Genomic DNA, 25,530 nt, shown 5'->3' with positions numbered 1-25,530 from the left:
CTTGTGGATATCCTCAATCCACATCTCCACATCATGTAGCCCACATCCTAGGGTGGCTACTTTAATTCTTTCCTATACCATACCTTAGCCTTTAATCTATGTGCTCGTGGCATCACAACTCTCAACACCTCCCCTTGGTGCCATGATCCTTTGGCTACTGCAAGGTGGTCAGATGTGAGTTACAAATCCATCACCTCCCCTTAGTGCATGCATTACTACTTAAGGTGGTCAAGTGTGGTTTTTACATGTCAATACCTCCCCTGGGTGCTTTCATAGCTATTGTCAGGTGGTCAGGCTTGATTTACAAAACATATGGGCTGAAGGTGGAAAGGATTTTACTTTTCAATGCTTGATGTCGATGGCATTCGCATCTTTACTCGATGGAGCTTGATGCATGATGCTTTGTTCTTCCATGTGCCTTAATGCTTTATGTGTGGATGCCATGCTCTGTGCTATGGTCATCTCATGCACTTGTGCTTTTGGCATGCTTATTGCATTCATGCGTTGCTTTTCCATTTGTTACAAAGGTCTTACCATGAGCATTTTTGCTTCAATGGTAGGGTCTAATTGCTAACAAAGATTATGATTTGACAGGCGTGTAGAGCTTGAAAAGATGATCACTTTTCCTTTTTGGAGCGTGTCCAAATTCTTCCTGAATCGCAAGTTACGACTTGTTGAAGTTTTTGTGAAAAAGAGGGGGCCTTGATGATGTGGCACAGGGATTCATGTGCTGAATTACAAACGGTGCTTGGCAGGGGCTATGTGCTTAGGTGGCATTACTGACTGTGCATGTTTATGTGGTAGTTAACCAATACTGAACTAAAACCTAACCATGGTTCAAGGTGAGTTACTTGACCATTGACCAAACCTAGGGTCAATGTGACTTCACCTTGGCAATTGGGATAAGGTGCCACATGTCCACATCTAGACCAACTACTTAACCATGACTCTACTTCACTTAGCTCGAGTTGAATTGTAACTGCCACATGTCAATGAATGGGAACCTTAGGAGAGAGTGGAGGATAAGGTCATTTGCTGCTTAGCATTGATGGAGCGGGCTTCTGGCGATGCGAGAGTTGTGTTTGCCTATGCATAGGTGAGGCGCCGTTCATGGGTGCTGCTCATGGATGCTGCTCATAATCCAGCGTCACCCTTGGAAGCATGGGCTTGAGGGCTGGCCTTAGCTGTTGCAAGGCTTGTAGAGTAGGAGGTCATTCAAGCTGTTGTAGACCCGTTTGCGCACTCAGTGAGGTAGAGAACTGGCTGCATGGGCGCTGGGGTTTTGTAAAACCAAGAGGGGCTGGAACCACCTTGAAAGAAACAAAGATAGAAGGCATTGGTCGAGGAGGGAGGCTAGAGCTTTGGTGTGAACTCTTTTATCACAACTAGCGCCTTTCGCATCACTATGGATTGTTGCTTGGTCTGTGAAGCTATGAGCCTTGCGTATGCCCAAGTACTCCAATGTTGAGACTCATGCAAGATATTTCTAGACTTACAATTTTTGAGCAAAAAACGACCGATGCAGTCGAACAGAATCATCCTTGCTCTTCCCTCTTTGTCTTCATCAAAAACTACAACTCGGCGAGCACAATCTGAACTCTTCGAAACTGCCTCTTGTAGACACTCCCCTCCTTCTGTTCGTTGATGTGGCTGCGTAGTATGTTGTAAGAGCTATAGCAAGCATTGCTTGATTTGTTTGAGTCCTGCTGTGCCGATTGGATTTCGAATGGCATTGGTTTGGGTCATAGAGCTATGGCACTATTGCTTGCTGCAGAAGGTCTCGTTGGAGTCACTTAGGTCAACAGCGATCATCCAATTAGAGAGTTGCATGTTAAGAGGCATTGGTTGTTGTGCTCATTGCCTTGGGATTCCCTTGAAGCTTTTGTTTGCTGCTGCTGAGAGCAAAGGAGTTGTTGAGAAGTCAACTGGCACTGTTGAGATCCTGGCTCTACCCGTCCATTGTTGGCCAACTTTGAAGCTGCCGTGGAGATCTGCATAGATGAAAAAGCTATGACTCAGTCTGCTAGGAGCTATAATCGTGGGTCTAATGTGAGTTAGGGCTGTGTTGTAGGTCATAGGAGCTTGAAGGAGGTAGAATATGTTGTAGCCCAAACTCCCTCTCTCTAAGATGAAGCATTGACTTGAATGAACAACTCAAAGAATTTCTCTCTCTCTCCTTTACGAAGAAGAAACAAATCTCTCTTTCACACTCTCAAACTCTCTAAGAAGAAGAGTGCCAGAAATGAAAATCTCTAATGAATGGAAATGCACGATAGAGATTTCTCTAAGACTCTGAATATAAGCTATTCTAGGATTATCTAACTAGCTCTGATACCATGTCAAAGAATGCAAGCTCATGCTAAAGCTAGTGCAACTAGATGAGCATAAGAACTACAGAGGCTCAAAGCACACTAAATAAGACATGAGAGGGAGATAGCAAAACTATATCTCTTGCAATGTGTGTTCTCAACAATACATGATAGGCCTCTTATAGAGAGTGCCCTTTGAATAGTCAACATACATGATAGGCCTCTTATAGAGAGTGCCCTTTGAATAGTCAACATATGTGGGATCCTCTGGTCCACATCTCTTCTTGTGGATATCCTCAATCCACATCTCCACATCATGTAGTCCACATCCTAGGGTGGCTACTTTAATTCTTTCCTATACCATACCTTAGCCTTTAATCTATGTGCTCATGGCACCACAACTCTCAACATGTTGCTGCCTCAAATGCTCCCACCAATCATGACACCACAGCTCGTGTTCTTTTCTTCGATGGCAATAATCGAATGCGTGCATCTACAACCGATTCTTGCTACTGCTCTGTAAGGAGTCTTCTTTGTTCTCATTGTTTCTCCCTTCACAGATGTTACAAAATTATCTTCCATTGCCGATTCGATACCGTGCCAATGCTTTCCTCGACCTGCACTCTATTTCTTATGCCTTGACCTAGCTTTTCGGCTTTCCTATCTCACAGCCTCTATCTGCTTCTCTTGCAAGCCATGGCGAGCTGCATGTTTCCATTGATGCCATGGCCATGACCAAGTTTAGACTACACCCAGAGAAGCTAGCTGGTGAGGCAAGCAAAGAATAGAAGACAACTTACCCAAAAGAAGAAAATGGAAAACCAAAGTCTGTGCAAGGTCACATTGAGGTGCGTGTGGGTTGCAAGGCATTTGTAGGGTGTGGGCAGGTTGCAGGTACTTAAATCTTCCAAGATTTGATAGGCGGGAGCTATAAAAATTTAAAATTCGTGGGAATAGCAAAATTTCAGCCGTCGGTCTTTCCCCCTCTGACGATACATGTCAGCAGAATTGGATATCCCAAACAAGTGCAATGTGGCCTAAAATGCTTCAAAACACAAATAGGCCAAAGGGCATGCTATCAGGTTCAATGCTATGTATTATTAAATGCAATGACCTTTGGCATGCTTATGAGCCATATAGCAAGCAAGTGCATGGAAAAAGAAACAATTCAAAATTGTAAATAGTGTTGGATTTATTAAAATATCTTTGCACATGCACAAATTGCACTTTTCCAACTTCTTCCATTTTAGGGTGAATCTAAATACCAATACCAACAACTAGCAATGTTTTAAGACTACCATGCACTAGTCCCAATAGTTTGGATTCCAAATTTTCAATCCGTTTTGGTTTTCAACAAATCAAAAGAAAGTTATGGAGTGTGCCCTCAAATGGGTATGCATCACTTTAGCACAACATTGGAGGCCCATTAACCCATAAACAATGATCTCATTTAAGTGTGTCCTTGGGTTGAGGAGAAGCTCACATAGTGTGCTTTAGAATGATTACTTGGTTGCATGTATATATAGAACAAACTTTTGATGTTTTTGAATAAATTGCTATATTCTATAGTCTTCAGGATGCATGCTTCACATGCAACATAGCACTTATAATTCTTAAATGGTCTCGTTCCAAATCCTTATTCCATTATTTTTTGCTCTCATGTTCAAGTTTGAAATTGTACTACAACTTGAAGACAAAGTTTGCTGAATTCCATTGAGCAATGCATAAGTTATGGGTCATGCAAGATACCCATATATAGAAAAGTCCTTGAATCTCACCAAAAATGGCTACACCCAAGCAAACAATGACCCTGGCCTAAGACCTGGGATGCCGACAACCTATATCCTAAATACCTTCCCTTCTCCTCCCTTTCCCACCAGCTTGTGCAAGGTCAATGCTTGCAATGGAAAATGTACTGTGTGGGAGCCCATGTCGGCAAATGCAATACATATATGTGCTCTCCCTTCAGCTTGGCTTGGGTCAGCATTTGCTTCTGGACCAATAACCATCTTGGTCATATGGACCAGGGCACTAATTGTTGCCTTCTAAAGGACCCTTTCTTCTTCTGGTTTTTTCTACGAATAGATATCTACGACGCCTTCCATTCAGTCGTCCCGAGTGCAAGCTTGTCCTCTGCATTGATAGGCAAGGCTACATTGCTCACCTTTGCATATAATTCCCATTGTCCTATTGGATCTCCAAACATAACATCCAACTGTGCCATTCGCGATCAATCCAGCTCATGTAAATAAGGTCAAGTATTCGGGATACCGTTTGATTGCGTAGAAATTTTGAGCTTGCATGGGCACGGATTTCTTCATCACTCAATCCTATCAAGTGTCGTTGTCTAATGGGAAAGCATCTGAATCTCAGTCTTCAACTGCTCTTGTGTTGCCACCATCAAAGATGAGTGTGTAGATAGTGTAGTGATCTAGTGCATGCAATAATTGTTTTTAAAGCACTCAAACTTCAAAATAAAGAACATCTCAAATACACATGCAAAATTGTAATGCTGGTGTAAACCACTCAAAAGAAACGTGCAACATGCAACATCATTAACATTTCTAAATAACTTCCGATCCTTAGAAATAAACCACTAACTTTTCAAGGTAATGGTATATTACATTAAGTAATTCGTGATCTCTTGACATAATCCACTACTATAGCAATCACTATGTGATCTTATACTATTATAGAGCAAATTTTGTAAAGTCACTATCGAGTGTCAATCTATAGCAGGTAGCTAGTGGAGGCAAGAACAAGAAACATATAACAGCATCACATATCCAAGATGATCTAGATCAGATTTGCCAATCACACATTCAGTTGGGAAGAGTTTTATCAGGAGGATGACTGGCAAAAGCGGGCCATCATTTGGATAAAACCCGGCTCTACTGACACCTATGTACATAGATAGATATGATATAAGAAGATTAAAGCAAGGGGAACCGACTGGTAGATGTGAGCCATCACCTGACTTCGATCTTTACTATTACACATCAATCGAGGCGAGGCGAATTTGATCAGCTGAAGCGGATAATCTCTTAGCCTATGACTGAGATAGAAGCTGGCATCTCTCCCTCTCTCTATTTTCCTCTCTCTCTCTCTCTCTCTCTCTCTCTCTCTCTCTCTCTCTCTCTCTCTCTCTCTCTCTCTCTCTCTTTCACTCCCTCTCTTTACCTCTCTCAAATAACCTATTGACAGTCAGCCACGCTAGGTGAATTTGACCGACCGAGGTAGGTCATCACCTGGCCCGATTGATCGACACTAAAGGCTATAGAATCTCACCAAAAGGCTTTGGAGACAAACTACGAAAGAAAGCGATGAAAAGCGATAGGTTTTGGTGGGGCGGTAGTGGTAGGAGCAGGGTCCTTTTATAGGATTTTGTCGCTGCACCGCGTGGTACCGTCCTGTACCTCACGGTATGCCAACGTTCAGGATTGTGTATCCTTCTGAATCGAATGATCCAGGGTCTCCCACATGTCGATATGACATTTACCACATGGTATAGGTAGGTTACTGGTAGGTTACTGGTGGTGTATCGTGGTAGTATAGGTAGGTTACCAATGGTGTATCATGGCACCCTAAAAAAAACAGTTCGATGTAGATGCGGGACCATGTGGGATAAATGATACTGCTTGGTAGGTATAGATACCACGCAGTAGTCAGGTCATGATACTGTGTGATAAGAGTATAAACTGTGTGGTATGCTCTCGATGACAGTCGATGTAAAGAATTGCATTTTTTTGCATTTAGGGCATCAGGCCGCGATCTTTAATAAAAAAGTACGTATTTTTATTTTTAAAAACGTACTTTTTAAATCGTTGAAGGGGATGCATGGGCAAATTCATGGAAATGTTTGTTCTTGATCATGCAAATGGGATTTGATCCCCATGATACTTTGCACAGGCCTCAAACCAGGTGATTTTGATTCCCTTGAAAAGTATTGTGGCCATTGGGTCCCATTTACATGACTAGAACACCACTAGTGCATTATTTTGAATTAGAAGCAGGGAAATGCTCGTCCTTGACCATGCAAATGTGATTTGATGGCCATGATTCTTTTCGTGGGCATTAATATAGGTTATTTTGAGTCCCTTGAAAAGTATCATGGCCATGAGGTCCCATTTGCATGACTATAACACCACTGGTGCATTATTTTGAACTAGAAAAGGGATGCATGGGCAAAAACATGGAAATGTTTGTTCTTGGCCATGCAAATGGTATTTTATGGCCATGATAGTTTTTATAGGACTAAAACTAAGTGATTTTGAGTCTTTCTAGGTACTATTGCATTTGGTGTAAGAAAATGTGTCTTTTTAAAGGATTCGCATCACTTTTTTACCACGTATCAAAATAATGCCCTGTTGGTCTTCTAGTCATGCAAATGGGACTTGATGGCCATGATACTTTGCAAGGGACTCAAACTCACCTATTTTGAGGCCCGTACAAAGTATCATGGCCATCAAATCCCATTTCCATGGTCAAGAATGAACATTTCCATGTTTTTGCCCATGCATCCCCTCTTCTAGTTCAAAATAATGCACTGGTGGTGTTCTAGTCATGCAAATGGGGCCCGATGGCCACAATACTTTGCAAGGGATTCAAACTCACCTGGTTTAAGGCACATTCAAATTGTAATGGCCATCAAATCCCATTTTCATGGTGAAGAACAAAAATTTCCATGTTTCTACCCATGATTCCCCTCTTCTAGTTCAAAATAATGCACTAGTGGTATTCTAGTCATGCAAATGGGACCCAATGGCCACAATAGTTTAATCTTTGTACCATTGTGAATTAGAGGACTATTAACTTTCATCCCGTTTCGTGAATGGATTCCGAATATGGCCATGGAAAACCGACATCGTCGATCGACAACATCCTGGTTCAATTAAAATGGTAACAAACTCTAAAACAATGCCATAGGTTTTAAACTTCACATCCCATTTCATGCTATCACCTTATCAACACTGTGAAGACTTGGACTAGGGATTTGCATTTCAATCTTTATATTAAATACCCTAAACCCCCAAAAATGAGTTTAATTTATTTTCGACACTTTTAGTGACGGTAATATCGATATTGTGGGAAGTAAAACCCAATCGTGCCGCTTTCATTCTACTCTTCCATCCTTCACTGATCCTCTACAACTTGTCTAGCCCACCACAGCTTGGAAGCACCTCTCCACCACTAACGATGGCCACCACACCTTGCAAGCATCCCTTTCTACTAGGTATGTCGATTTTCTTTGATTCCTTTCACTTTTCCCTTTCCCTTTCCTTCACTTTCCCTTTCCATCCTTTTCCCTTTCCCTTCCCTTTCCCTTCCCTTCCCCTTCCCCTTCCCTTTCCCTTTCCCTTTCCCTTTCCTTCCCTTTTCCATTCCTTCCCCTTTCCCTTCCCTTCCCTTCCCTTTCCCTTCCCTTCCCTTTTCCCTTTCTTCTATTTTCGTTCAATTCCCTTTCTATCCGTTTCACATAGCCCTTTCCCTTTCCTTCCCTTTTCCTCTCCTTCCCCTTCCCTTCCCCTTCCCTATCCCTTCCCTTCCCTTTCCCTTTTATTTTGCTTTCTCCCTTTCTCTCTTGTTTTTTCTCTTTCTTCTATATTTTCATTTTCTCTCTTCTTCCCTCTCCTTGTCCTTCTTCCCTTTCCCACTTCTCTTCTCTCTTTTCTCCCTTTGCTCCTTTCCCTCCCTTCCCTTTCCCTTTCCCTCCCTCCCTTGCATCCCTCCCTTCGTTTCCCTTTTCTCTTTTCCTATTTTCTCTTTTGTCCTTTTCCTCCCTTTGTTTCAAAATGTATGTATGTTTATAGTTGAATTTACAATGACTGTTAGGCTTTATGAATGTATGTTTTTAAGAAATAGGCTTGAAACATATGATTTCTCTTTCTTTCAAAACAAATGTATGTTTAATAAGTTGAATTATCATATGCCTAAGCCATAAAGCATATGCATATGCATATGATTTAAAGCTTTAAGCTTTATGCATAAAACTTAATATGCTTCAAAGATTTTAAAACAAATGTATGCATTTATCCAAGAGTGAGTATTCTCGGGGACATTCATTTAGGGGCAGGGATTCCAGGAAACATAGTGTTGAAGTGGATGGAGACTTCAACATTGTGATGACCTGGAATCCTCACCCTTCCTGAAAACATGCTTCCCTTCCCCTTCCGAGAAATAAGCATATCCTTTAAAGCTTTAAGCTTTACTTATGTATATCCATAAAGCTTTAAGATAAAATACAGTGCATATCCTTCAAAGCTTTAAGCTTTTTTTGAGGCCAAGCATGAAAAAGTTATCATCATCACTTGTTTCTCTTCATATTCTTAATTGGACTCACGCCCTCCCTTGCTATCGTAATCCATAGATTATCTTAATCTTCATATGCCAAGTGCTGGAGCACCAACCATCCCACCAACATAGTGCGTGTAAGGAAAGAAATACAAAAGACCCTCTCAATTAAGATAGCAAGGTAGGAAGCGAGTCCATTCAAGACTATCAAGAGAAACAAGTGATGATGAATTTTTCTTCACGCTTGGCCTCTGTTTTATTATGTTTTCTCCCTTTTTGTTTTCTTATGTTTTCTCCCTTGAAGCTTTATGCCCAATTTGAAGCACATGCTTCACAACTTTATGCATATGCTTTAAAGCTTTAAGCTTTATGCATATGCTTCAAAGCTTTCAGCATATGCTTCTTACCTTTAAGCATATGCATGTGTAACTAGAATGCATTCTAAAGTTAAAATTAAATCTTTTCAAAAGTTTAAATAAACCCTCCCCTTTTGTTTTAGTGACGGATGCTGAGCGGAGGATCAAGTGGTAAGAAGTGGCCGTCCTCCAATAGTACTACCTTGGGTAGTAGTATGGAGAAGGCTCGCAAATCACTCATGAAGCTAGATCCCAATACTAGGGAAAGACTCCTGGGCAAGTGGGACAAGGAGAGAAATGGAGTTTCCGGTCTACTAGCCTTTGTAGAGAACTCCCAAGGCAACGCCAAAGGTGGACCTAGGGAGAGAAAGAGCCATCATTGGCATAGAAGATCGGGCTCTGGTACATGCACTGCTGTTGGGGGGAGTCAAGCTAACTCCCAAACTTCTACCACCCTCCCCTATGAGGTTAATAGGGAGTACAAATGACTAATGGATTCCATAGGTACTCGAGTTATAAACTGAATGCATGGGCTTGTAAAGTGGTGCAATCCCACTTGGGCTTTGGCAGAAGGGACATGTTCGAAAACTTTTTTGTAAATACCTCTTCTTTCATGCTTTTATTATATAATTGTGGGTAGCATGCCAATCACTAAAACTAACATGTATTCTTATGATTTTAGTTTATGAAAATGGGCCGAGAATGTATGGATGAGGAGTACAGGTATGCATACAACAACACGAAAGCTCTAATGAACCTGCTTGTGGAGACAGGAGAATTTGTACTACTCCTCAATGTAAGCCCTTACTACATTTATCTTTTAAGGAATGCTCTCAAAGATATATATACTAACCATGCAAATCATGTGCTGACTGGTTGAACAGGATGGTAGAGATGAATACTTGAGAGATGCTCGCCAGGAGGATGCTGCATCATGTCGAGAGGGCACCAATGGGGGTGATGATAGTGGAGAGGGCACCAGTGGGAGTGGAGAGGATGAGGACAAGGATGGGAGCGACAGGGACTAGTTACTACATTCTAACCATCTGTCTGTTGATGACGGACATATGGAGACAGTGCAGACCTGTATATAGTGTCAATATTTTACCTCATATAATGTAATAGGACAATTTTGTAATGAACAATTCTAAATAATACAATACAATCGCCAGTACCATATTCTTTTATATAATACATACCTTTATAAAAGGGCAGATTAGGGCTTGGCCAAGCCCTAATATACCTAGAAAAATTTTGTACACAAAATAAACCTTCAACATTAGCATCGATAAGGCTTTGAGATGTTTTACCAGTGTTGATATTGTCATTAAAACTTGTATCCTAGAGTTGATAGTACCGTCAAAAAAAGCATTGAAAGCGGACTGAAGAAAACTTAGTAACCATCAATAAGAGTGTCTATATAAGCTTGCTATTAGCATCAAAGTCTGTATATCGACATAAATTTTGACTTAAATAACAATGTTATTTTTGACACTTACTTATCAACGCTAATATAGACACCGTTTTCGATGTATATCAAAGTTTGGGAAAAAATATCAAAATCGAAAAAAACATAAAAAATGAGCTGAATTGTTGGTGTTAGTATTGCTTGTACTAAAATCATCAACTCCTCTAAGTCAAATTAAGGTGACTACCTCTCCCCTAAAAGAAACCTCCAACATTCTTAAGGGCTTAAAGCAATCAATATTTAATGAGGAAGAAAAATAAAGAAATAAGGATGCCATAAATACGTTCTTGCACAAATGGCAAGACTTCCATCGACTCAAAACTCCTACTGAAAATCAAGTCATGCAAGAAAGCCTTTCCCTTGGAAAAAAAGCATATAAATGGTGGTATAAGCCTCATGGAAACTAATAGGATCCCCAAGTATTGGGCTAAGTTTGAGAAATCTCTTTTAAAAGACTTCTTACTGGAGAATGAGCTAGAAAGGGCATGGGAAGCATGTGATAACTATAGCATTAGTCCAATACATGTAGTCCTTAAGTTAAAGGCAATCAATGAATTCCAAAAGATAAGGGAATTTGTAAGGAGTCTAAAGGACTCCTACAAGGTTGAGGTGAGAAGAAATTATCCCAAGACCTTAGAGGAAGCCACCATCAAATATGCCCAAGCATACAATGACACTACATGGAAATCAGATATAGAATGACACTATAGGGAAATCTAGAGTTGGAACTTCAGAACAAATTATTTTCGTCCCTAGATTCGATAAATTTCCCAATCTTAAAAGGAAGGGGCTATTCAAGAAGGAAGTTTCTCAGGCACTGCCCAAGAAACCTCAAATAGAAAGGTATCCTCTTTTAAAAAGAGGATTATGAGAGGATTATGAAAAGGCAAAGCAAAAAAGTCATTGCTTTAAATTTTTAGGCAAAGATCACGCTGCTTGGGATTGCCCTAGAAACAAATAGGTGGGAGCTAAAGCCCCATATAAACCTTCACAAAAATAAATACACGCAGTATAGGTGTTACATCTTAAAGATATTAAAAAGTACAGTGAGGTAGAGATTTATTATGAGGATAGCACCCACATGTCTTGCCTATCATCGACAATATGGCAACCCACTTTTAGTCCTCATGACTTAAAGAGGATGCATGGAGAAATTTAGGGGAAAAGTAAGAGTTGTGGTCAATGATAGTGCAACACACAATTTCTTAAACTATTGATTAGTTAAGAAATTGAAGTTGCGTAAGAGTTCGACTGCCCATAAATATGTGGTCTCTTTAGCAAAGAGCAATGATAAAAATGTGTGGGACACCATGATACTCCATGTGGTAGAGGTGGACACCATGATACATTGTGTAGAGGTGGACATTCAATGCTATCAGGATGCCTTGGATTTCCAAATTATGCATGTCAATAGAATTGATGTTGTCATGGGTCAAGAATAGTTGTATAGTCTTGGGCATCACTTGCAGCAGTAGCGGGGTTATTTGAATAACTCTATTATTTTAAAAAAATGTGGTAGAAGTCCTATAAATTCAAGGAGAACATGATGTGTCCAATTGTCCACTTATTTGTTCGATGGAATTGGAATGACTTCTACACCAACAAGAATGCGAGGAATATCTCTCTGAACTTACTTTTATTAGAGATTTTATCTCTTCTACATGAGAAAGCAGTAAAATTGTTCTTGATAATATTAAGAAGTATAGATCTTCTTTCAATGATTTAATGGTTGAATCTAAAGATGTTTTTCCATCTGCTTGATGGTTTACCCCCCAAGAGAGAAATATATCATAAGGTAGACATAATTCGTAGATCTACACTTGTTTATAAACCCCCACATAGAATTAGTTAAATGGAAGCACTTAAGGTCAAAACATAATTAATTTAATACCTTAGGAAGGTCCAAATTCAACCAAGTGGTCTGCACTGGTTTTACTCATAAAGAAAAGGATGATATTGTGCGTATATGTATAGATTATTGAGATTTAAATAAAATCACGATAAAAAATAAGTATCTTATGCCTCGCATTGATGAGCTCTTTGATCAATTGCAAGGGGAAAAATATTTTACTAAAATTGACTGAAGATCAAGATATCACCAAGTACAAAAGAGAAGAGGACGTCCCTAAGACATCATTTTGTTCTAGGTACGGGCATTATCAATTCAGACTAATGCCGTTTGGTTTTAAAAATGCTCTGACAACTTTTATGGCACTTATAAACAATGTATAGAGGCCATTTTTAGAAAAATTTATTGTAGGATTCTAAATGATATCCTTATCTATAGTAAAATGAGGAAAAAACATATAGAACATTTGCAAAAAGTGTTCTAATTACATAGAGATAACTCTCTTTTGGCTAAAGAATCCAGATGTGAATTATTTTGCAAAAGAAGTTAAGTACTTGGGCATATTATATCCCAATAATAGATTCATATGGGTTCTAAAAAGCTAAGGGCCATATTGAAATGGCCACATCTTACAAACCTAAAGAATTACATATATTCTTAGGCTTGTCTGGATCTTCAACTGGTAAGACCTTTGCAATGGCAGTACGCACCCCAACTGTTGAGAAGTTCACTGGGGAAGGATTTCACACCTAGTCTACACAAATGAGGTATTTCCTAATGCATCAAAAACTTTGGAAGACTGTAAAAGAAGACATACCCACTGCACAAAATGATGCCTGGAAGGAAAAAGATGAAGCAACACTATCACTCATTGGTTTGCACTTGGGTCCAAACATAATTCATCATATAGACTCCAAGGATCATGCCAAAGATGCATGGGATGAGTTGAACACAATGTTTGGTGCAAAAGACAAAAACCAAGAAATTCATCTTAAGATTGAATTCTATGGGTTGCACATGAGCTTCAATGAATCCATGGCACATTTTGTCAACGAAATCAAAAGCATTATGACCCAACTAAACCATTTTGAAGAATTTTCCCAAATCCAAAGTTTGAGGAATGTGTATCCTCCCTTCTTGAAAGAGACCGAATCCACAAACAAAATATTATGCATTGTCCTCATTAAGGTAGTAGAACCAAAGCTAACTGATTGGCCAGAGAAACTAAGTGTAGCCTTATGGGCATACCGAACCACACTCAAGGTCAATACAGGGAATACACCTTTTCGATTGGTGTACGGCCTTAAAGCTGTGGTCCCACTAGAATTTGTAGTACCCAGCCTACGCATAGCAGTATAGGAATGCATGGGAGATCATGCATCCTTAAAAGAAAGACTCTCCGATTAGTCACCTACCATGCCACGACAACAAAAAAAAGAACAAGGCATGGTTTGACAGAAACCTAAAAGGCAAAGACATCAAGGAAGGTGATTAGACATCAACATCAACATGCAACAGCTATAATGAAGAACAAGCATTGTTCAGTAAAACATCAACGAAGTGTTACCATTGCAGAAGGATGGGTCACTATCAAAGTGACTGCGGATTGAAGAACAAACCAAAGTGTCACCATTGTAAGAAGCTGGGACACAAGGAAGAAGATTGTAGATTGAAGAACCAGCAGGTCAACTACGTGTAGTCATCATCAAATGAGCAGAATGACAAGAACAACATGTATTGAGAAGCAAAAGCCTTTCCACCTTTAGCCTATATTCTTGTAATCAAACCTGACCACCTGAGACATGTAAGCACCTAGGGGAGGATTTGATCTTGTAACTCACATTTGACCACCTTGCAGTAGCCAAAGGATCATGGCACCAAGGGGAGGTGTTGAGAGTTGTGGTGCCATGAGCACATGTAGGGCAAAGGTATGAGTAAAGGGCAAGCTGCCACATGGCATGGAGGAGATATCCCATATGTGAGCATGCATATGGATGTAAGTACCCACTCCTATAAAAGGGAGGTTTATTTGAAGTAATAAAAATCAAGCCCTTTGCACTATCTCAAGATTACTCTTAGGATTCATCCACCTTAGATTAGTGTTGTCATTAGAGTAGATTAGGGTCCATAGGAGAGCTCAGTCCATGTGCTTCAGCATGGGGATGGGGGGTGGCTGCCCGGAGGGTGGGGGTGGAGGGGGGGTGCAGGGTGAGAGGAGAGGGGGTGGTGAGGAGTGGGGGGAGGTGGGAGGGAGGGGAGGTGGGACAATAGAGGCGATGGGGTAGACAATTGGCCGACAAGGAGGGCACGGCGATTGGCAGGGGCGATGGAGGAGGTGGGAGGAGGCTGAGCGGGGTGGGCATTGATGCCGATAGCATGGAGAGAGGGAGCAATGCCACATGCAAGCGCCCTAGCGGAGCGACAGAGCGAGGCATAGCGAAGCACCGACAAGTGGTGGCGGAGAGGTCGGAGGTGGTGGCGGCACTGATGGTGGAGTCATTGGAGGCATTGTGGTGGTGCTGTGCTCTAGCGATCGGCGGAGGCATCGTGAATGGCACAGAGGAGGGGGTTGGGGAAAAGAGAGAGGTGAGGGAGCAGAAGAGAGAGTGTGAGAGATGGGAGGAAAGAGAGAGGGGGGTGGAAACTTGACAGACAGAAAACTTGACGAAAATTCAAAGGAGGAGATGATCACCTACAATGCTCTCCCAAATTTTTCTCGATGTAACGGGATTGTTGAGGGCGAATGGATGGTGGGTGGATGGTTAGGTTATTGCTGTGAGAAGGGCTCGAAGCAACTCAAAAATAAGGCTGGGAGTAGGGTGGTGGTCAATAGAGAAGGAGGAGGATCTTGCATAGGGCTCAAAATGGGGAAGAGGATGGAGCTAGATGTGAAAGAAGAAGAATGAGAGGGTAGATTGGGTTTTTACAGGAAGTGTTAACCCTAGAAACTTCCCGTGCCATAAGTTTTCATGGTTAGCTCAGATCGCTCTAGGAGAAATATTCAAAATTTTGAGCACTACACATTGGTGTCCATTAGATGGCCTAATTTGTTCTTTAATGGCTATTTTTTAAGGAATAAAGAATTTCTTAAGGTAATAATCCAAGGTTGATGCTTGGGGTTGATATTTGTGGCTAGAGTTAGGAAATTTTTTTACTCTCCTAGCTCTTGAGTGGTATGTTCGTGATAGTTCATGGTAGTTTGTTCTTTATACATACTTGATATGTCTACTTGTTACTTGAGATGCTAGTCTCACCAGCAATGGTGCCAAATGTAGCCTCTTTCCCATGGCTTCTACAGGAAGAGCAGGGTGTTCTAAGAATGCAAGTTTTCAATACTTTTTGTCACCTAGCACTCAAGGTAATCCCCCTACCTCTCTCTGCCCCACCACCCCCTTCTCTCTCTATCCTCCACTATCCTCTTACCTCTCTCCACTCCACCATCCCCCTACCTCTCTCCACTCCATTATCCACCTACCTCTCTCTACACCTCCACCATTCCTCTACCTCTCTCCACCCCACCATCCCCCTACCTCTCTCCACCCCAACACCCCCTTCCTCTCTCCACGCCACCATCCCCATACCTCTCCCTACACTGCCTTCCTCTCTCCACCCCACCATCCCCCTACCTCTCTCCACCCAACTAGCCCCTTCCTCTCTCCACCCACTTTCTCTATCCACACCCTTCCTCTCTCCACCCCAACACCCCACTACCCCTCTTCCACCCCGACTTTCCTCTCTCATCCATTGTCTTCCCCGCCCTCCCATGCCGTCTCTCTTTATACTCTCTCTCCACCCCCTCTCTAACCTCTCTCTACATCCCCCCTCTAACCTCTCTCTACCTATCCCCCTCTCCCTAACTCATTTCACCTCACCTCTCTCCTCCCTCTAACCCTCCCCCTTATTTTGCTCCCATGCCTACCACACACTGGGAGCCACACATCATACACACACTGGGAGCCATGCACACTTCATGCACCGCGTGTCAAAAGTGGAGAGGACGAAGGTCTAAGAGGATGGGGGAGGAGGGGAAGGAGGAGAAGGGAGGAGAAGGGAGGAAGAGAGGGAGGAGAAGGGAGGAGGAGAGGGAGAAGAGGAGTTGCAAGGTTGGAGGAGAGGGGAGTAGGCAAGGTTAGGACATGCCTTTAGACGCGGAGTGCAAGGGAGCATGGACTCTCGGAGACAATTGCTTGGAATACCAAAGTAGAACTCAAGACAATGCTATACATAATTCAATAAGCATAGGGCTAACAAACATCAAGGCATTGAAACAACACTAAATTGAATTTCAAAAAATAATAAAACATTCTTACTTTTTAATATCTATAGATCCCCTACAAATAATTACAAAATATTTATAGCATACATAGAAAACACGTTGTAAAAATCCACTAGCAACAACATACACATTATATTGTTTTGTATATAAATAGAAACTGTCGAATTATTATTATTTTTTAACGTAAAGAGAAACTGTTGAATTTATTATAGAAGTATGACATAGTAGAAAGATTGTGTGGCAACAACGATAGTATAGTAACCAAAGAATAGACACAATTTAAACAAGAAAAAAAGAAAAAAAAGAATAGATATAATGGAGTGAGATAAATTTTTTATCACCAAATATAAGATACAACTGATGGTGTAGTCCACCCGTGTGCTCTCTAGCAAAGCTTCAATGGCAATCTAGACATACTCGGGATGCCTAAGGACTTGAGGCTAGGGGTATTGGTGTTTGATGCTCAGGCTTGAGTAGTGGTCTCCTTATATGGGCCTTCTTAGTCAACCAATTCCACCCACTTGGTGGGCTTGTGGAGGCACATGCATCTTGACTTAGCCCATTGCATGACTAAAGATGAGGATGGGGGCACATGTTTGCTTAATTTTTGCCACCGACCATCAACCACTGTACCCTACTGTTGGGGGCATTGCCCCTAGAGTCCCATAGGGAGGCATTGTCCCTCGAACCCCCCAGTAGGGGTGTTGCCTGCAGACTCCCAATGGGGGCATTACCCCCAAACCCCAAGGGAGTAACATCGTTCCTTCTACCATCTCCAAACCATCAAATGATCACCATGAGACCTCATCTAGTGTGCAATCTAGGAACATATCTATGTCCAGTGCTCACACAGTGGCTTCTTCTCATAATGGGGGCCTTACAAAAAAGCATTATGGAACATTGATGGTTACATATGAGAGGTGGGCATTGTACATATACCAACATCTATTGAGGGGGGTGGTCATCTCCCTAAAAAAAGAGACCTAGTACAAAATTTGGCCTTAGAATTGGCTAGCCACCCTAAGCCAATGCTACACGCAGCATCAACTAAACTCTGCGCGATAGGTAGGCTCGCACCAACCTCAATCAGAGCATGATTGACTATAGTGTCCTTTGAGCCTATGGCCCAACTCAAGTCCCCTGAGATTGTTTCTAACCATGGCCATAATGACCATCTTCTTATGGCATTGTGTTGGAATGTGACCCTATTCTAAAAACCCCAAACTTCCAGCACCATCGATGCTCGAACACAAGGCTGAAATGCCGCCAAGGTAGAAGGGAGCCTTGACACGTCTCTTGTTAATGGGATTCTCCATTGCGACCCAATGAAGTTGGTAGTTGTGAATGGCCACTTCCACTTTTCTCCATATCTCGCAAGTTACAGGGTAATTCCACAGAAGGTGTTGAACTAATCTAATTGATTTTCCACAAAGAGGACATGCTAGGTATTCGGGAGACATTTAACCAATTTGTTTCTTACTTGAGGACACTAGTTCATCATTTTCCATAGCAAAAAACTTGCACATTATATTGATATGTCTAAAGAAACATCGAATCAATAAACCTTGAAAAGATAATAAGTAAATTCAACATTCACCTGTAGCTAAAAGAAACAACTACTATGTATGGGTCTCAATTAGATCACATTTGGACAAACATGACACCACACAATATATAAATGGGAACATCATATGCATATTCGTTAGATGACTCAATAACCTATGTATATGCATGAGCATCTTCAAAACACAATACATCCACTCAACATACACTAGAGTAAGCTTCTATACTATCTATAAAGGAAGGCTCAGCTCGGGGAGCAATTCTAGAGGTTCAACTAGAGGATCGAGGAGCTTCGGAGGTGTTGGAGCCTACGTGCCATTCGATCATTATCTGTCCACATGAAGATACACCATTAGATCCATCCAGAGGTAAGAGGGTGCGATGATGACACGCGACAGAGGGGAAAGGGCAGAGTAGAGCACGTAGGGTGCGACGAGCCTGACACGTGCTAGGGGTGATGACACGTGGTGGCACGTGGACTACGCAAGTTGCAGGACTGCTGACTACGTGGGTTGCAGGACTAACAACGCGGGTTACAGAAGACTGATAGCACGACTGATAGTGCGGGTCTCGACGACACAGCTAACAGTATGGCTTGATAGAAGACATGTGGCGCGGCATGCGTTGATGTGGGAGGAAGACTTGTGAAAGTGGTAGATTATAACAATTGATATATATATATATAATTTTGATATTTCTCTAAGTGAGCGAGAGAGAGAGAGAGAGAGAGAGAGAGAGAGAGAGAGAGAGAGAGAGGGGGGGGGGGAGAGAGAGAGAGAAAAATTTTGTATTACATAATGGTCTCCCCGTGAGCTTAACTAATTAGTGTAAGACTTGAGAGGTCCCAAAGTAACTATCAAGCATTGCAAATCGCGAAGGAAGTATTTAAACAGAGGCCTATCAATCAAAAGGACATGGGGACATCAAGTTTATACTGGATGGTGGAGCGCGCTACAAGAAAGGAAACGATAATCATCCCTTCTTCAAGGAAACATACAATCATTAGCTCAACTGCACCCATGTCACAAGTATAGGAAACACATCTCCAAGGTGTTCCCATAGCACCTAAAGTTTCCTTGTCGATTTCTTCCTTCACCTCACAATATTCTTCCCACTTAAACTTGCTACAAACCTACTCCCTACTTGGGAGTATCCAAATTCAATCTGGGGGTACCTATTCCCTACTTAAACTTCTTACTATATATTGAGGAGGCTAATCCCAAACTTTCAACTAGAATGTGTGTCTACCCTTTAGCATAACAATCGATACCTTAAGTCTATAAAGACTAAACAACAAAACCTACCATTATATAATTATCTCTTTTCTATATCTCTATATTGATATTACTTATTTGTGACGTTGCACTGAAAGGGCAATGCCATGTGGCACCCCTCCTTGCAGCCTCTCTTATAAAGATAATGGGCAACCATTTTCAAGCTCCTGTCGATATTTATAAATAAAGTCTTAAATTGTATTCCTTTTGAAATGAAAGGGAGTTGGGATCCCAAGCTCGAGACCCAGCAGAGTGGGTCTCTAACGCGTCGTAGACCGGTCATGCTACTTGTTCTAGTGCATGTTTTGAAAGTGATTTTTTTATTTTTATTTTTTTTGAAAAAGAGATATATATATTATCAAAAAGAGGGGGGGTCAATCCCAGACCTCAAGACCCTGTACAAAAATTGGTCAGAAAGGGGGACGTGCCCTTGACCTATGCTGGATGCAGCTCTACCCTACACAGAGGTTGGCTTCGACTGTTAAAAGAGCCGAGTTGGTCATTGGTTCTTTGGTGGCGGCTATAATTGCAAAATTTTTAAGAAGGGTTTTCACTTTTCTCAAGATCACCGTCTCCCTATGGCCCGTGCTAACATTCTACGGGAAGACTATGTTGTTTCATGTTTCCGAGATAGCCATGAGGCCGGTCGTGCAGATGTACGGCCATGTCACAGCGAGGGTGGACGGAAGTTTGGTGCTATCACCAAGAAGAGCTCTACGCCAATTAGAGACAATGTAGAACTTGGCCATAAGGCCTGCCTTTCGCAAAACTACTTCTACTTTGTACCACGTCTGTCTTGCAGTCAAGCAGCTCCACAGTGTATGCGGGATGAGTTCCTTCACTTTTCCACACAACGGGCAAGCTGGGTTCAATTTAATTCGTTTTGCTAGCCGACCCCTGACAGGGAGCCATTGGCGCCCAATTTTCCAAAGGAGGAAGTGGGCTTTTCCGATCTTGCAACTCTTCCAGATCTCCTGGAATCTGTCCCGCCACCATTTCTGTCCCCTCCTGAGTATCCAGATTTGATTCAGCTCCCACGTCGGGATTGAGCCCTTCCTGAGTTCTTTGTAGATTATTTTGGCCAAGATCTTTGAGAGATGGACCCCTCCGAGGCGCCACTGGGACGCTTGGTGGTTTGGAGCGACTATGTAATTTGAGGCCAGTCCTCGAGGATTCTTTCAAGCACTGCAGTCATCAGATCTGTCTCCCCTTGGGTAAGGCGAAATTTTCGTTGAGGGTGTGGATCGGAAGCCAGTCGTCCCAGATGTCTTGCCATATCTTTACCCCTTTTTTAAATAGATTCCTGGCGTGGGTGATGTCGTGCTAACCTAATGCTTCCCCCTCGCTTCTAAATGACAAACTCCACGAAATAGACTCCTTGAGACTGGCATCGCCAACGGAGGCCTTTTTTGCAGCTCCATGCAAGGTGTTTGATACAGATCTTCCGAGCATCAACTAGCCACTGAGCTAGGTCTGAGCTTGCAATTTTCAACGGGAAATCGGACACCAGCTTATCGTACCAGTTCATCTTGGGCCAGGTCCTGACACCTTTGCTTGAGCCTTGCTCAATGAAGAACTTCATGATTTCAACCCAAGGGGAGATTCGATATATAGTCTAAGGAGCCATTTGCTAATGAGGGCAAGGGATTTAACCCTTACGTCAGGAAGGCCAAGTCCGCCTTGCAACTTCGGAAGTTTCATCCTGTCCCACGGGATATAATGCATGCGCTTCTTCTTATCGTCCTCGGCCCAGAGGAACGCCCGCAGCATCCTCTCAATCTCGAGCCAATGGGTTTTCTTGAAGTTCCAGATTGTGGACACATAAGTAGGTAGTCATGGCAGCAAGGACGTGTTGCAGTATAAGGAACCCATGTGGAGGTCGTGCCAAACCCTAAGCTTGACTCTGACCTTCTCCTTAAACCAATGGAAGCGTTGCTGGGCTCCGAGGTACCTGATGACTTCGCCTCTCGGGACTGGTTGTACCTGGAGGTTGTGAGGGGGGAGACCGTTGGCATTGCGGATGACGAAGGTCTTCGCCCAGTTGCATTTGGATCCTGAGGCGATGCAGAAGCATTCCATAGCTTGCATCAGAGAGCGGACACTTTGTTTGTCTTCGATCGTGATTGCCATCGTGTCGTCTGTAAACAGCTGAGCGGCTAGGTTGGATCCTAAGCGGAGCATTAGGCCTTTGATTTGGCCGGAGGTTTCGCCTTGCTTGAGGAGGTGGATCAGTGGAATTGTACCGAGGGAAAACAGTAGGGGGGCGAGTGGGCATCCTTGCCGAACAGATCTCTTAAGGTCGTAGCACCCCACAGCCCTAGGCGTTGCTCTCACACTCATAGGCCAGGAACTGTTCGAGCTCTTCTGCACTGGGGGCCCTTCCTGCGAAGAACAATTAGACACCTCCTTTCGCCAGGCGTTCTAGCTCGGCCGCTTCTTTGGCTCGGCAAGCCGCCTTTGCCTGAAGCAGCTTTTTGGCTGGGGAGAAGCCCGCTTGTAGCTTCTTGGAGACCACCTCGAGAATCGAGATACGAGGTGTTGTCTTGTTCATCATGAGTTCCCTCATTCTTGTCTTCTCGGAGCATGCTCCGGGGGAGCCCGTTCTGCACTCGCACTCATCTCATCCGTCACTTCCACTCGTGCTCTCTTCGCTATTATACTACCTACAACATTAGGCCGCGTAGGTGGGCATGCAAAGGTCGCTCCGCTCCCTCAATCATTCATTGATATTGCCTTTACTTTGTGACTCCCTAATGATGAATGTCACTTGTTTCGAAAGTGATTTGCTCGTGCTAGATGCTTTTGGCGATTCGATAGCATGGATAATGCACGAAGTTCAAAGAAAGAACTAGAGAGACAGGAAGAGACATGGTTTGGGTCTCTGGGAGTAGCTAGTTGATAATGCTCGAAGTTCAAAGAAAGAGGTAGAGAGACTCCTATAGACATGGTTTGGATCTCTCCCTCGGAGAAGCTAGTTGCTGCTTTCTAAAGCTTGGCGATCCTCCATGGATCAAACTCGAGAGCGTGGAACACGAGAGGTCTCGCATGGTTATCCTATCGGAGGCAAGCGTTTAGCAGGAGAAGTCGACATTCCCCAGGAGTCGTTTCGCAAGCGACTGAGACCAGCCTGTGAAAAGTCGCCATGGCTATGGAGAGACGTTGCACCAGGGAAAACGCTCGAGGGAAAATGCCCCATAAGTGATTTCTGCAGCTATGTGGAACGCGCCACAGAGGCAACAGTAGTGCACTTGTTCAGAGACCTTGTTCGGGAGGTGGAGGATCGGCGGCAGCTTCAAGATTTCCACATGAAAATCAAGGATGGCAATGGACATTTCCGTGTCGAAATCATCTACGGAGACACCAACGTTGGCGCCGAGCAGGTCTCGCCCAGTCAATGCATATCCTGTTTTGCTGGTGCTCCCCTCTACCCAGGAAAGGAACCCGGCGTGACCTCTGGAGAATGTGTTTTAGAGGAGTTCAGCGATCAGAGTCATGTGCAATGCTCTTTAGATGCCAAAGCAAGATCTGGTTTCATCATTACTCCTCTGCGGCATGTGGAGAGGATGTCTGATTTAGACGACAGAGAGCTCTTTGCTCTCTGGAGAGTTGCAGTGAGGGCTTTGAGATCATTCCAACTTCCTTTCAAGTCTATGATTCTAAATCATGGCAGCTATCGCAACCTCCCGCACTTGCATCTGAAGGTGTGGGTAGACGACAACTTGCATAGACAGGTGCAGATGAAATGGAGTGCGGAGAGAAGAGACCTGTGGGCTCGGTTGCAAGAACTTGCTGCGGATCGCCCCAAAAAGCGAACGGAGTGCAGGTTTTTTAGGACGAAAAAAGGTTGCAGGGCTGGAGATCGGTGTAGCTTCCTGCATGTTGATTAGATTGCTTGTTAGGCTATGTCAAGTATGTACAACTAAATTATGCGTCAAATGTGGATTAGCTAAAGGTGGAAGTAAGACATTTTGTTGGGAAATTCGTTCTGGCGTTTTCTGGTTCTTCCTTTTATGTTATGTCGGCCTCTGTTATTATATTTCTTTTTGGTCTCGCCTGCAAAAGCTGCGACCTAAAGTTCAAACTTTGATGGATGAGTGATTACTCCTATCCTTTACTTCAAAGGAAAGGGTCTGGTGCTCTGAAAGTGCAACTGATGGATCTCCTTGTGCTGACATTGCTGATCCTGTTTGCCTGCTTATGCTGCGTTGAGGTTCCTTATAGACTTTCCATTACGCCAAGACTCATGTATCATGTTTCTGTAGCGCTCAGTTTGGTGGCGTTTCACATGGACTTACAACATGATTGAACATGTAGATGCAACAAGAGCATGCAGATTAGGGGTTGCTTGCTCGCGGACCAGTATTCTATGCAGGCTAGTGTATGCTAGACTCTAGGTGACCTTGGGAGATGCAGTGGTTGTCTAGAGAGCACCTTCTTGAAGACTATTAAAGCACTGGCCACCTCAGTCGATGCCATGTCTACATGGGGCAGCATGTGAAGGTCCCACATCTCACTGCTAAGCCACCTCTTCAGATCTACTCCCAAAAACCGTGGGTGGCATAATAGAGCACTGGTCATTAACCGCTGGGTCTCACCTTGTGTCCCTTGTATATGGAACTATTATGTGGCCCTTTGCCACTTGTCAACCACGAGGGTGGGGAGCATTTGGCCCCCTTACAATATTTCCAACACCCTCCCTTGAGGAGAAAAGTATGGGGAGCAATCACTGAGCAAGATGGAAGACAGTCGTAGAGAGCAAGCGAATGTTTTCCTGTGCGTGCTCCTTGAGAGAAGACAGTTGTGCCATTGTCCTTGCCCTTGTGCTAGGAAGGTGTGGGACAGCTTTGTGCATCCATCAGAGGTAGCCGGTCCGTGCTTGGAGGTTGAAGGTGACGTATGGCAGTTGTCTTGAGATTCTGAATAAAACCTGAGAAACTGTGTTTGTTACCAACCAACGAGAATTCTCACCAGCTCCTATGACCCAAACCTCTATTGGGACCCAAGGAGCCAAAGTGTTTTATGCTGGTACTGTCAAGGGATTGTCAGTCTGAGGTGAACAAGATGGTGATCTAGAGAGAAGGAAGATAGACTAGGTGATGGACTGTTGCTGGGAACAAGTTGCCTAACAAGGGATCTATTTCCTTTAGGGAAGATTAAAACAGGTCTCAACAGTTCAGGAAGTGCATTTCTCCATTTAATGGGTGGCTTTCTGCAGGAAGGAGATGGGGGGTGGCTGGTTCCCCAGTTTGGTTTAGAAGGTAAACCTAAAGCAAATCAGGTTGTTGGAAAAGAGCTGTATGTCAGGTTTCACCTCGGTCATTGTGGTGCTGTGGACGGCTCATTATGGGGTAAACTATGGCTCTATAATTATCGGCCTAATTTCAGAGGGCTCATAATTGCATTCATTCTTAGGATACGGCAGTACGAAACCCCTGATGTTTTGATTTTGACATTGCTAAGGGACTTTGGATACAGAAGGTTTAGTGTTTCCCAGTTCTTGCTGTATTTTCAAGGAAGTGGGGCATTATTTCTGCAACTGTCCAAGAAAGCCAGGTAACATGGCAGATTGTTTCTCACAATTTGAAGATGAAGAGAAGGGATTGGAGAATAGAGTTTAGTGGTTGTTCTGTGCTTCTTGGAGCCTGCTTGGCATCTTCATGTGGAAAAGGGTAAGGGTAGGGACAGAATCGGAAAAAGGGATAGGATGAGCATGATGGAGAGAGGGGAAGGGGAAAGGAAATGGGAATTGAAGGAATGGGGTAGAGAGAGAGATTGGGGAAGAAAGAGTGTTGGGATGAAGCAGGGAGGAGGGTAGGATAGGATTAGATGTCACTTCGAAAATTCCCTACATGAGTGGCGGATGTGGACTTACATAGTCCCTCCACATTTGCCTCTAGCTCCCCACTAGAGTACTACTAAATTAGCCCCTTTTCCCCATTCGTTACAGCCATCCCTTCCCATAGACTTTTGCCCTCAAAGTTGCTTGTTGTGGCTGTCATGCAAGGAATGATGCTGATTAGCCTGCTAAAAGATAGGTGTACTTTTGGACAATGCTCTCTGGCTGCCATGATTCTTCATCCTTAGGTAGTTCTTTCCATCTGATAGGTACTCAATGTATACCTTGTTGCAAAGTACTCCATTTGT

The 25,530-nt window shown here is 43.1% G+C and overlaps 1 protein-coding gene across 1 annotated transcript; it reads left to right on the top strand.

The window, feature by feature from the left end:
• Window positions 1-21,711: 21,711 nt before the first annotated feature.
• LOC147904728 (uncharacterized) lies at window positions 21,712-23,466 on the top strand. Its single transcript, XM_087395269.1, has one exon. It carries the CDS (start codon window positions 22,392-22,394, stop codon window positions 23,271-23,273), a length of 882 nt encoding a protein of 293 aa, XP_087251395.1. The 5' UTR covers window positions 21,712-22,391; the 3' UTR covers window positions 23,274-23,466.
• Window positions 23,467-25,530: the final 2,064 nt, after the last annotated feature.

Source organism: Dipteris shenzhenensis, chromosome 2 (assembly GCF_047967505.1).
Source record: "Dipteris shenzhenensis isolate YYH24624 ecotype China chromosome 2, Dip_SZ_1.0, whole genome shotgun sequence".
Classification (NCBI taxonomy): domain Eukaryota; kingdom Viridiplantae; phylum Streptophyta; class Polypodiopsida; order Gleicheniales; family Dipteridaceae; genus Dipteris; species Dipteris shenzhenensis.
Note: the sequence above shows the minus strand (reverse complement) of the source record. Positions and strands in the feature narration are given on the sequence as shown.